At 52.3% G+C, this 12,411-nt stretch overlaps 1 protein-coding gene across 1 annotated transcript; it reads left to right on the top strand.

Annotated features, from left to right (window-relative positions):
- Positions 1-1,818: 1,818 nt before the first annotated feature.
- On the top strand, positions 1,819-2,829 carry LOC143171585 (olfactory receptor 14A16-like). The gene has a single exon (XM_076360637.1). The coding sequence runs from the start codon at positions 1,819-1,821 to the stop codon at positions 2,827-2,829; it is 1,011 nt and encodes a 336-aa protein (XP_076216752.1).
- Positions 2,830-12,411: the final 9,582 nt, after the last annotated feature.

Genomic DNA, 12,411 nt, shown 5'->3' with positions numbered 1-12,411 from the left:
CCCTTTAAGGAAGATGTCATATGTCGCCCAAGCAAGTGGACCACCATGGAGAAGGGTATCCAGTTTCTGAGAGAATTAGCTGTGCTGGAGGTGATTTATGATGACCTGAACAATGAACAACTCTCCAAAGATCCAGGCGAAGTGAAGTGCACGCGACCCATGGGGCGGAAGTTTATAAGGAGCTCACCATCGCCATACGCCAATTCATTGGCAGTGATGACCTGGAAAGATGGAGAGGAACAAACAGTGGATGAATTGGCTGGTCAGCTCCGGCAATATGAGGAAAGTCTCTCTTCCTCCCTCGCCTCAGGAACAGCTAAAGAAGAAGCAGAGATACTGTGGGACCACTGCTGAATTTAGAAAGAGTAGGTGTAGGTAGATCTGCGATAGTCTATGTCCTTGTCGTGGTTTAATCTCAGTCAGCAACTGAGCACCACCCAGCCGCTCACTCACTCCCCCCCACCCGGTGGGATGGGGAAGAGAACTGGAAGAGCACAAGTGAGAAAAACTCATGGGTTGAGATAAAAACAGTTTAATAATGGAAATAAAATGGTAATAATAATAATAATATGATAATAATAATAATAATACACAAAGCGGGTTTGGCCGCGGTTTTTTGCCGCTTCAGGAAGGGTCCCCCGTCGCGATCCTCCGCTCCGGAGCCCTTCGCCTCGGTGGCTTCACATAATAATACACAAAGCAAGTGATGCACAGTACAATTGCTCACCACCCGCCGACCAATGCCCAGCCGGTCCCCGAGCAGCGGCCCCCCCGGCCAGCTTTCCCCAGTTTATGTACTGCGCATGACGTCACATGGTATGGAATGTCCCTTTGGCCAGTTTGGCTGTGCCCCCTCCCAGCTTCTTGTGCACCTCCAGCCTTCTCAGTCGGTAGAGCATGGAAAACTAAAAAGTCCTTGGCTAGTGTAAGCATTACCTAGCAACAACTAAAACATGGGTGCGTTATCAACTTTGTTCTCATCCTAAATCCAAAACACTGTACCAGCTACTAGAAAGGAAATTAACTCTATCCCTGCCGAAACCAGGACACATTATTATTATTATTATTATTGTTGTTGTTGTTATTATTTTATTGAAATTATTAAACTGTTTTTATCTCAACCCACAAGTTTTTCTCACTTCTACTCTTCCAATTCTCTCCCCCATCCCACCAGGGGCGGGGGGGAATGAGTGAGCGGCTGTGTGGTGCTCAGTTGCTGATTGAGGTTAAACCACGACAGGCTGCTAACAGCTCCAGATCCTTTCTAAGGCATTTCCGAGGAGACTTTCAAGGATGACATCAAAGCTGCATTTTCCTGAAAGGGAAGGAATCTGTGCTTTCAGTTTTCTACTCTTGGTGAGCTGGGTGGGCAGTGGGAATTTACTTCTCCACTCTGGAGAAGGCACTGAGGCTGCAGTTCTGGTTAGGACTTTTCTGAGCTGCTCCTTAGACCCTGCACACGGAGAGATGACCCTGTGCGGTGCCCTGCTGCCAAGAGGGGTCTGCAGGGCAGAGCTAGGCACACAGCAGGTTGGATGGAGTCTGTGAGCACTGACAGGGAGGAGATGTGGGGACAGAGAAAGAGCTGCTGGCAGGGACAGCTCCAGGCAGCGTATATAGTCGGGGAGTGAGAGGAGAGCTGCTCCCAGAAATGCCAGGGGAAGGGGGATCTGGGCAGCTCCCTGCCATCCCCTGACATGCCGGACACCTTCCCCGGAGCAAGCCCCTGATCTCCCCTCCCACACAGCAGGACACTAGGAAAAATGATGTAGATTTTGTTCAGAGTAGTCTAACCTAAACATTTTACTGTCTTCCTCCATGGACTGTGCTGATGCCCAACAGGACCAGATGTCCAACGGCAGCTCCACCACCGAGTTCCTCCTCCTGGCATTCACAGACACACGGGAGCTGCAGCTCTTGACCTTCTGGCTCTTCCTGGGCATCCACCTGGCTGCCCTCCGGGGCAATGGCATCATCATCACCGCTGTAGTCTATGACCACCGACTCCATACCTCCATGTACTTCTGCCTCCTTACCCTCTCCCGCCGCGACCTGGGCTCCATCTCCACCACTCTCCCCAAAGCCATGGCCTATTCTCTGTGGGACACCAGGGCCACCTCCTACCCAGGATGTGCTGCCCAGCTCTTTCTGTTAGTCTTCTTTATCTCAGCAGACTGTTCTCTCCTCACTGCCATGGCCTATGACTGCTACGTTGCCATCTGCAAACCCCTGCACTACGGGACCCTGCTGGGCAGCAGAGCTTGTGTCCACGTGGCAGCAGCTGTCTGGGGCAGTGGGTTTTTGTATGCCGTGCTTCACACTGCCAATACATTTTCACTACCACTCTGTCAAGGCAATGCCCTGGACCAGTTCTTCTGTGAAATCCCCCAGATCCTCAGGCTCTCCTGCTCAGAGTCAGACTACCTCAGGGAGGTTGGGCTTCTTGTGCTTAGTGCCTGTTTAGCATTTGGGTGTTTTGTTTTCATTGTGCTGTCCTACGTGCAGATCTTCAGGGCCGTGCTGAGGATCCCCTCCGAGCTGGGACAGCATAAAGCCTTTTCCACGTGCCCCCCTCACCTGGCTGTCGTCTCCCTGTTTTTCAGCACTGCAGTGTCTGCCTACCTGAAGCCCCCCTCCATTGCTTCCCCATCCCTGGACCTGGTGGTGTCATTTCTGTACTCGGTGGTGCCTCCAGCAGTGAACCCCCTCATCTACAGCATGAGGAATCAGGAGCTCAAGGATGCCCTATGGAAACTGGCACAATGGGCACTGTTTCACTGGCAATACCCTGCCTCCCCTTCTCTGCACATTTCCCAGAATTTATCTTAGGCCAGGAGTCTGCTGTTTTCCCTTGTGATCATCCTACTTCTAGATAATTTTCTGGGTTTATACTGCTTCTCTTGAGGCTTGATCCTGTCGTGTCTGACCCTTGGACAACACTGTGTCAGATGTGACCTGTCCACATGCAGCTCTTCAGTAAAAGGGTATCTCCCAGGTGACGTGCTTGCAGGCTGAGCTCTTTCTCCAAAGCTGCTGCCAAGAAAATGTCCAAGGAATTGGTCTTTTAAAGAGTCTTTTCTCCTTGTGTTCTCCCTAAGATTGGGGTTAAGCTTGTGGTATGATTGTGTTCCACTGGACCGAAAGTTCTGGTTTTCAAAGCTCTCTTCTTTGTGTCCGATGGCAGTGGAGATGGTGCATGGGCTCCCGGTTAATTCCACAGGCTGCTTCACATATGACAGGACGGATGGCATATAGTGGAAATGAATTCATTCTGGAAATGAATTTGGAGGGCTCAGGAGAGGATGGGGACTCACCACGTGCCCTGGAGTGGGAGTGAATTGAGACACACAAGGTGAATCACCCTCAGAGGTGATGTCCCCCAAAAGCAAAACACTAAATTGAGGCATGCACAAAAAAAGACTCTGCCATGGGAGTCAGTAGGAACCCAGCAGGCACAGGGAAGGGAGACTGGAGAGATGCGGGAGCTGCCTCTTGTGCTGTCCTGGGGCGTGGGGCTGATGGGGGTAGAGAAGGAGACAAACGCAGTCAGAGTTGGGGATAACCTATAATATGAATGCAGCAGAGCTAGAGATTGAGTGGCCTCTCTTTCCTTGTGCCCTTGGGGCCAGCATCAGCCCTGGGGCTGGTGGGGAGGCTGACCCCCCTCTCTGCCCCCCAGGAGCTGCTGTGCCCTTCAGAGGGCTGGGTGCCCAGAGCTTTGCAGCACCCTGCAGTGGACACTGCTGTGGGGTGAGGGAGGTGGAGAGATCTGGGGACGGGCTGGGCTGGGATGTAATTAATGGGATGAAATTTAACAATTTAACAATTTAACAATTTGAAATGACGGATTCTGCACCTGGGACGGAGTAACACCGGGCACAAGTCTAACCTGGGAGAGGAGTGGCTGGAGAGCCGTCCTGCAGAAAGGGGTCTGGGCGTGCTGGTCGACAGCAGGCTCAATAGGAGCCAGCGGTGTGCCCAGGCAGCCAAGAGGGCAAACTGCATCCTGGGGTGCATCGAACACAGCAAAACCAGCTGGTCAAGAGAGGGGATTATCCTGCTGTATTCAGCGCTGGTGCGGCCTCGCCTTGAGTACTGTGTGCAGTTCTGCGCCCCACAATTTAAGAAGCATGTGAAGGTCCTTGAATGCGTCCAGAGGAGGGCAACAAAGCCGGTGAAAGGGCTGGAAGGCATGTCCTCTTGAGGAGCGGCTGAAGACTTTGGGCTTGTCTTGCTTGGAGAAAAGGAGGCTGAGGGTGACCTCACTGCTCTCTACAGCTTCCTGAGGAGGGGACGTGGAGAGGGAGGTGCTGATCTCTTCTCCCTGGGATCCAGGGGCAGGACGCCTGGGAATGGGTCAAAGCTGTGCCAAAGGACCTTCAGACTAGATATTAGGAAACATTTCTTTACCGAGAGGGTGTTCAAGCCCTGGAACAGGCTTCCTGGAGAGGTGGTTGATGCCCCAAGCCTGTCAGTGTTTAAGAGGCATTTGGACAATGCCCTTAAGAACATGCTTTAACTTCTGGTCAGCCCTGAAGTGGTCAGGCAGTTGGACTAGATCATCATTGTAGGTCCCTTCCAACTGAACTGTTCTGTTCTGGTTTGTGCTACGCTGTGCTCTGCTGTGCTATGCTCTGGTATTCTACTCATTTAATGCAGAAAGAGCACAGTTCTGTGACAAGCAAATGGACCTACAGCTCTTCGTGGCAGTGCACATTTGAGCCGCAGCACCTCAGCTGTTGCAGCAGGATGGAGGACAGCCTTCTCCCAGGGAAACCTGAGCAGTTAGTGCTGGGCTGTTCTGTGCTGCACCCCCAGTGTGGTCTTCACGCCTGTGCTGTGCTGCACAGATCCCTTGGCCGCAGGACAACCTCAGCAGCTCACTGTCACAGAGGAGCCTGCAAGGCAGCGCCCACTCTGTGCTGGCCATTAGGCCACCTGCCTGGCTTTGCCTGTACCTAACAGTGCAGCAAGAAGTTCTCATGAGAGACGTGTTTCTGTTTGACTGTAGAAAGGATAAATGGTGTTGTCTTCCTTGTAGAAAGTCCTGTAGTAGCTTGAATGACCAAACCAGGAGACTCTTTCATGGATGGGGTCTGCACGGCATGCCGTGTGTGGGTCGGAAGCCCATTCAGTGCTCCACCACCTGGGGCTCCCCCCATCTCGAGGGACATAAGATTAGCTATACGATTCTCTCCTTACAGGCTTAGCACTAATGAACAGCATTTTAAATGATACCTCACAGAGTCGGAGTGCCTTTCTTACTGGGATCATAACAGACCAGCACCTCCTGGTGAAAACCTCTCTCAGCACACGTGGATACAGCCCCTCCGGTCCCATGGACCGGTAAGGGTGTAGTTTGCTCAAGTAGCCCCTGGCTTGATCCCCATCCACCGCTGGTTTTTCCCATCCTGAGTCCTGCCTCAAAGCACAGAGGCCTGGGAGACCTCTCTGCTGGTAACTGAGGCAAAGAGGACATAGACTATCTCAGATCTACCTACACCTACTCTTTCTAAATTCAGCAGTGGTCCCACAGTAGCTCCGCTTCTTCTTTAGCTGTTCCTGAGGTACCTAAAGCTCATCTTGGTGCCTTTGAATTCCCTTTCGAGTTTCAACTGAATTTTGATATGGACCGTTGCTGTGCTTGTAGGATGTCGTCCTTGAAGACAAGATGTATGCAGGCACACTGTGAAAATGATTGGTGTGTTCCTTGACTGCATCACCAAAGGAGTGAGTAAAGACCCCAGTGTGACGTGCTGTGTGTTCACCCAATGCCTGCAGCTATTGGGTAGAGAAGGGACAGACCTTGCCTCTCCGATGGCATCTGATGGCTGATGCCTCTGACTGATGGCATTGGTGTATGGCACACAGGCACCAAACCGCACTCTCTGCGATGCCGTCTGGGATGTCTGTCACGCACTCACCCTGAATGGGAATTGCTTTCCTGTAGGTCCTGTGCTGTCCGTAACAGCCCTGGCTCCTCATGTGGCTCTATGGCCCTGCATTTGAACATGAAATTGAGCAGATACCCTGAATTCTGTAAGGCAATGTGGGGATGAACACGAGGCAACTGCCAATATCTCCACGTCAGTGGAGATCTAGTAAATACAGCAGCAGGAGAAGAGGGAGACGGAGCTCTCCCTGTGGCACATGACTCGAATCATTCCGATGAGTAACTCTATACCGAACTGAATGAGGAGGGACAGTTTTAAGGTCCAAAAGTGATTACAGAGCCCAAATTCTCTTCTTCAGGGCCCAAAGCCTCGTTTTTCGGGCCCAAACCCACATTTTTATAGCCCAAAGCCTCACTTTTAGGGATCAAAGCTCATTTTAGGGTCCAAAATATCTTTCTAGGTTCCAAAACCTCATTTTTATGGTCCAAAGGCTCCGTTTCAGTTTGCAAAGTCTTCTTTTGAGAGTCCAAAGCCGCATTTTGAGTTGCCAAAGCCTCATCTTCAGGCTCCAAAGTGGCATTTTTAGGGTCCAGCCAGTCGTTTGGAGGATCCAAGCCACATCTTGAGTGTCCAAACCCTTATTTTTTATGGTCCGAACCCCTCTTTTAGGGCTCACAGCCTCATTTTTAGAGTACAAAGCTTTGATTCTAGGGTTGAAAGCCTCATTTTTGGGGACCAAACTCTCATTTACAATCTCCAAGCCCTGCTTTTAAGGTTCAAGGACTCATTTGAAGGGCCCAGAGCATCATTTTTAAGGCCTCACGTCTGATTTTGAAGGTCCAAAGCCTCATTTTTGGAGTCTAAAGCCTTATTTATAGGGTCCAAACCTGTCTTTTATTAACAGTAGCCTATTTTTAGGACACACGCTTTCATTTTTAGGGCCTAAACCCTCACTTTTATGGCAGAAAATCTCATTTTAGGATCCAAAGCCTCATTTTTATGGTCCAAAGGCTCCACTTCAGTTTGTAAAGTCTCCTTTTTAGAGTCCAAAGCCGCATTTTGAGTTGCCAAAGCCTCATTTTCAGGCTCCAAAGCCAGTCATTTTGAGGGTCCAAGCCACATCCTGAGTTTCCAAGCCCTCATTTTTAGGGTCCAACCCCTCTTTTAGGGCTCAAAGCTTCATTTTTAGGGTCCAAGGCTTTGATTCTAGCATTGAAAGCCTCCTTTTTATGGTCCAAACCCTCATTTTCATGATCAGTGGGTCCCATGCCCAGCTCCCTGCCTGCTGACGCCGCAGGCCTTCACGTCCCTCTGTGCCTCGATAGGAAGTTCAGCCCAGAATTGGTGAATTCCTGGGTTTGCTGCTGTTACGACCTGGACAATTGTGCTATTGCTCTGTATTTATTGCTAGGCAAATATCAACAAATGCAAAGCAATAAACGGTGGACCCCTGAGGCTGTCCGTGGGGAGTCTGTCATCGCACCCCCAACACATACCCTGGTGGGGCCACCTCAAGCCCTTGCAGGAAGATCACGGCAATGGGCTTGGGGCACAGGGAGATGGTTTCAGTTCCTCCGGGGGCTGGAGGTCACTGGGCCGGACCCGCAACAGCCAGCTGGCTGAGTTGGACAGCCATGGGGCCGGGGTGGGGGCGAACGGGCTGGGCGACTTGTCCAGGCTCCGGGGACCAGTTCCCTGGTGCTCCGTGGCAGGCGGGCTGGTTTTCCAGGCACAGGCGGTGGCTGCTGGCATCGGGTCCGGCTCTCAGAGGTGCTGGGGCGCGCGGGACAGCTGTGCGGGTGCTAGGGGCAGCTGCTGGTGTCGGGCCTGGCTCCCGAAGCTGCGGAGAGGCGCCTGTGAAGAGAGAAGGCTGCTGAGGCCCCGCCATGGCTGTGGTGCTGGGCGGGTGCAAGGGTGTGGGGCAGCGCTGGGTGCCCTGTGGGGTTCGGGCACGTGGCTTCACATGGGAGCTGCGGACCCAGAGAGCTTTGTGCAGAAAACGGGGCACCCCGCACCCCTCGGCTGGGGCTCTGCTCGCCTGCCCATGGCCCGTCTCCTCTCAGCCCTGACCATCCTGACCTGCCTGCTCTGCATGGGCCGGGAAGGAGACCTGACCCTGGCAGACCGAGGGGACCAAAGCTGGGCACTGCACTGCAGGGCCAAGAGAGCCTCCCGTTCCCCTTTCTCAGCATGCCTGGCAGAGACCAGCACTCGGCTCCCCTGCCCATCCCTGCCCAGACAAGGTGACAGCCTCGGCTCTCTGTTCGGTGAGGCGCTCTCCATCCTCTCTTCAGAATATGTATCCAAAGAGATACCGCTGCCTGTGCTGAGAACACGCACGCTGGCAGTGTTGGGGTGCAGATGGGACCGACTGACTCTCTTTCTCCAAAGCAAAGCTGATAGCTGGGAAGGTTCGTCACCACGGTCTGAGTTGCTGGGACACCTTGGCCGAGGTGAACATCTGGGATTTACGGCATGACCTAACAGGGTGATTTCTCCTGGTAAGTTCACTGGTAGGGAGATGTCACTCCCTGTTCTCACTTTCTATGGCAACGTCATCCCTTGTTTTTACTTTCTGACCTTGCTCTGCCTATAGACATAGGTTGCTGGGTCTGCTCATGTCGAGGCAGGGTCACTTTTAACTAACGCTTGCCACAGTACGAAGGGGTTTCAGAAAAGAATGCCCATGAATTGAGAGGCCAGTTAAAACATCGTACAGCAGAAATCCCAGTCGAGTCTGGCCAATAACTAACTTGGCACTCCAGAATACCCTACCTCTAAATGCTTCATGGCTAACGGCCGCCATCTCATACACAAGTTTGGCAAAAAAACCTCCCAACAACTCACTGTTTTCTCTTCCTCCACAGACAGATCCCACAGCACAATACCATCCCAAGCAGCATGGAGCCCAAGACCGCCACGGCGCCTTCTATGCAGTACTTCTGGAAATCTTTAGGATCCACAGCATTTGAGTTTCTCTTGCCATCCACTCCTGGAGGAACAATTCTGCACGTTAGTGTGTCCTGTGCACTACTGGTGATCTCACAGGAGGCCTGACATTGCCCGGAAATGTTCTTTCTCACTTTGTTTGCATCTCTGAACCAGTGACCATCCCGGGGCTGCAACATATCCGTGGTTTCAGTAGAAACAAAGGAAACTCCCAAAGCCGTCGCAAATCAAGGCACTCTGGAGCCTCTCTTTCTCCTCTCAGCTTTGCTTACACTCTGGGATGTCCACAACCCAGTTTTCCCAGTGTCATGGGTTCGCTCCCCCTTCTTGGCCACCCTTCACGTTTGCACACAATTTCTTTTGCTAGTGCTTGCTTGCTAGTGCTGCTGCACGGAGGCTCTCTCTGACCCTTTGGGACAAGTTGTCCCACTGAACAGAACTCCTGAGGCCAGATGGAGAGCACGTGGGGGAGAGCAGCTCTTTCTTTGACCAATCGCTCCTTTGAGCAACACGGACAAAAACCATCCCTGCGTCAGGGAGTGCCACCCCCAGCTCTCCGTCCTCAGCCCAGCACCCACCCCCTGAAGCGACGGAGTCAGGCCCTCTCAGGAGACGCCGGAACCTCGCTCTCCCCCTTTGCCTGTTCTCCAGCATGGGCACCACTTGCATGCCTCTGGTTTTCAGGACTTGTCTCCCACTTATGGCCCCCTGCAAGGCTGCTCAGTACCTGGATTCTTGTGAAAAAGTTCATATATCCCGGCGTGGTGGGCTTCCCCGGGGTTGGACAGCACTGCCAAGAAGCAGAGAAAGGTAAAGCCTCAGCATGGCTCAGGCACAGAGGATGCAGAAGGACGGTGCAGGTTCCCTCTAAGCCCGTGCCTGATCCGTCAGTGCATCCCTTTGGACCTCAGTTCACAGGAGGGCTCCCCCTCTGTTGTGCCTAGGGCCTCTAGGGACTCACAGCAAGCTCTGGGACGCAGGTACTGAGGGAGGTACATTCGATCAAGAGTCACATTTCCCAACGTCTACTGAACGTGGTTCAGATGGCCTCAGTCCCCAAATGGCAGAGTTCTGAAATTCCTGGGAACTGGGTGTAGTGGGAGGTGAGCACTTCACCACATCCACAGAGGGCTGCGACCATCTCTCTGGCACACTGCTGGCCATAACCTCCACACCCCAGAGACGACAGTCATCCTCAGAGAGCCGTTCCTGGCTTCTTTTAGAACACTTGCTCTGTACTAATAGTTTGGCTGCTGACACGATGTACAGTAGCGGGCAGCAGGGGAAGAGCCTGCCGACACCCAGTGATTTTTATTTATGGCACTGGATGACTGAGGGACAGCAATTACCTGGCATGCCTGTTGATTGAATTGCCCCTGTTTTTTCATCAGAGACCGGCACTGCGTGACTGCTTCCTTCCTGAAAGGCCTCCTTCTGCACAGTCTCACGGTCCGTCTCTTTAGAAAGAAAGAGGGTCAGTTTAATCAGAAGTAACTGTTCCTCGCCAGGAACACGGTATCTTCAGGAGGCAAAATACATTAATAACACTTAGAAAGAAAGCCTGGGCATTTGGGGGTGCACCTCATCACTAGTTCAAACAATGTGTGATTCATGGAGAAAAATCAAAGAGCTAGGCACTTTCCAGTTTACCAGTAGACAGCAAAACCTGACCTGCTGGGAAACCAGGAAACTGCATGTGATCTTCTTGTTGGCACTTAGTGCATTTTTGGCAAACGGCAAGATGATGGTAAATTACTTCCTTCAGAAAGGACAGGAAGAGGCTGCAGCCAATTCAGCTGGGGAAAGAGCCCTTTGGAGAAGCACGTCCCATCATGCCAACTCCATCACACAGTAAGGGTAACAGACACACACACACACACACACACAGTGGACTGAACACCAAGCTCTTGCAACCATATTCTGGGCACTTTCACAAAGGCAGCGAAGAGCCCACAGTCCCCCAAAACAAGAGGAAAACCACAGCCAGCTTATCTAAAACACAACTAGAAACAGAAAGCTAAACCACCCGAGATTGAATTCACAGCCCTTCATTTTAGCTGCCTTCAAGTTAGGTGTCCGGCCTCAAGCTGGGTGTCCAGCTTTCACCTGTCCCTGACCCCGAGGTGGTCACCGAGAGTCCTCAAACATCAAGGAGAACAACAGGGCTGGACCAGGCTGTGAAGCTGGGGCTGCTCCGATCCTGGCCAGGGCACGCCTGCAGCCCTGGCAAAGTCTGCCAGTCTCAGCGACCCCAAGCTGCCTGCGCATCCTCTCTGCCGCCCAAGGGCACTCTCCCCTCTGGCGACTGTCAGCAAGGCACGAGCACCACCAGTCCCTGCCAGCTGGATACTGATGTCTGCCCAGAACAGCTCTGGCCAGTAATGGTATAACTGGGGCAGCAGCTGTCCCTGGGGCTCAGCTTGAACCACAAATGGCAGCAGAAACTATGGACTATCTCTGTGGCTCACCAGCACCTGCAAGGCGTGAAATCAAGTGTCAGTGCAGCGAGGCTCTGATCGATCCCTTTCTGCTTGTGTTGGCTACGGCTTGTCCATACATGCGTCTAAAATCTCAGCTTCCCAAGTCTCCTGGTTAAGAGGGATATATACCCACCATGGGCTGCTTTCTCCAAGTCTTTCAGGATTTCCTTTAGGACTTCTGATGACCGCTGGGAAGATTTCCCTATTTTGGCTTCATACTTTGCTCTTTGAGGACCTTCACAGAAAGTGTTAAGTTAAATTTCTCACTCATAAAATACTGAAAACGAGTGCTTAGCCTGTGAAGTCAGTCAAGACTGATTGCTCACCCCTGGGGTGCCAGTTGAGCTCCAGTGCAGGATCCATCCGAGGAGCTGGAGCTGGAGCCACATCTGCAACCAAACACCCATGAGAAGTTTCCATCATACATTGTGATATACACCGCCATAACTGAATAGCAGAACATATGAGGGGATCACGTAACGACATGGCACACACAACACAGGTCTATATTCTCACACCCACAAGAGATGCCTCACTCCCATTTGGGCTTTGAGCTGGCAGCTCTCAAAGGAAGGAAAAAGCCATGACGTACCCATGCGATCTCCCTGCGCGTCAGCCCTGGAACCCATCTGGGAAGCTGGATACCCATCGCCTCCAGCCACGTCTGTAAACAAGCAGAACAGAGCAGCTCCCGTGAAATATTTCAACATACTTCTTCAGATCTGAACGGCAGTGAATGCATTTCAAACGCAGGATTGCTCCGTGGCACTCGTCTCTCCCTTCCCCTCAGGAGCATCGTGCAGACAGTTACTGGGTGCCTGGACCATGCTGATCCAAAACAAACCACACATGGAGCTGTCGGGAGAAAGGGCTCCCTGGGGCTCACACCGTCTCTAAACTCAAGCCCAACAAGCCTGCTGGCTTTGCAGCAGGCACTGGAATCAGCGCAGGCTCGGAGCGTCTGGCAAAGACAGCTTCGCAAGGCAAAGTGTCCCAGGGCACATCACTGAGCCCGACCCATTCCCTCTCTGCTCTTCTGCATGCCTGAGCATTGGCCAAGAAAATATTACGTGACATTTCATATGAAC

Source organism: Aptenodytes patagonicus, chromosome 28, assembly GCF_965638725.1.
Source record: "Aptenodytes patagonicus chromosome 28, bAptPat1.pri.cur, whole genome shotgun sequence".
Lineage (NCBI taxonomy): Eukaryota > Metazoa > Chordata > Aves > Sphenisciformes > Spheniscidae > Aptenodytes > Aptenodytes patagonicus.
The sequence above is the reverse complement of the archived record's forward strand: the minus strand, read 5'-3'. Positions and strand labels throughout refer to the sequence as shown.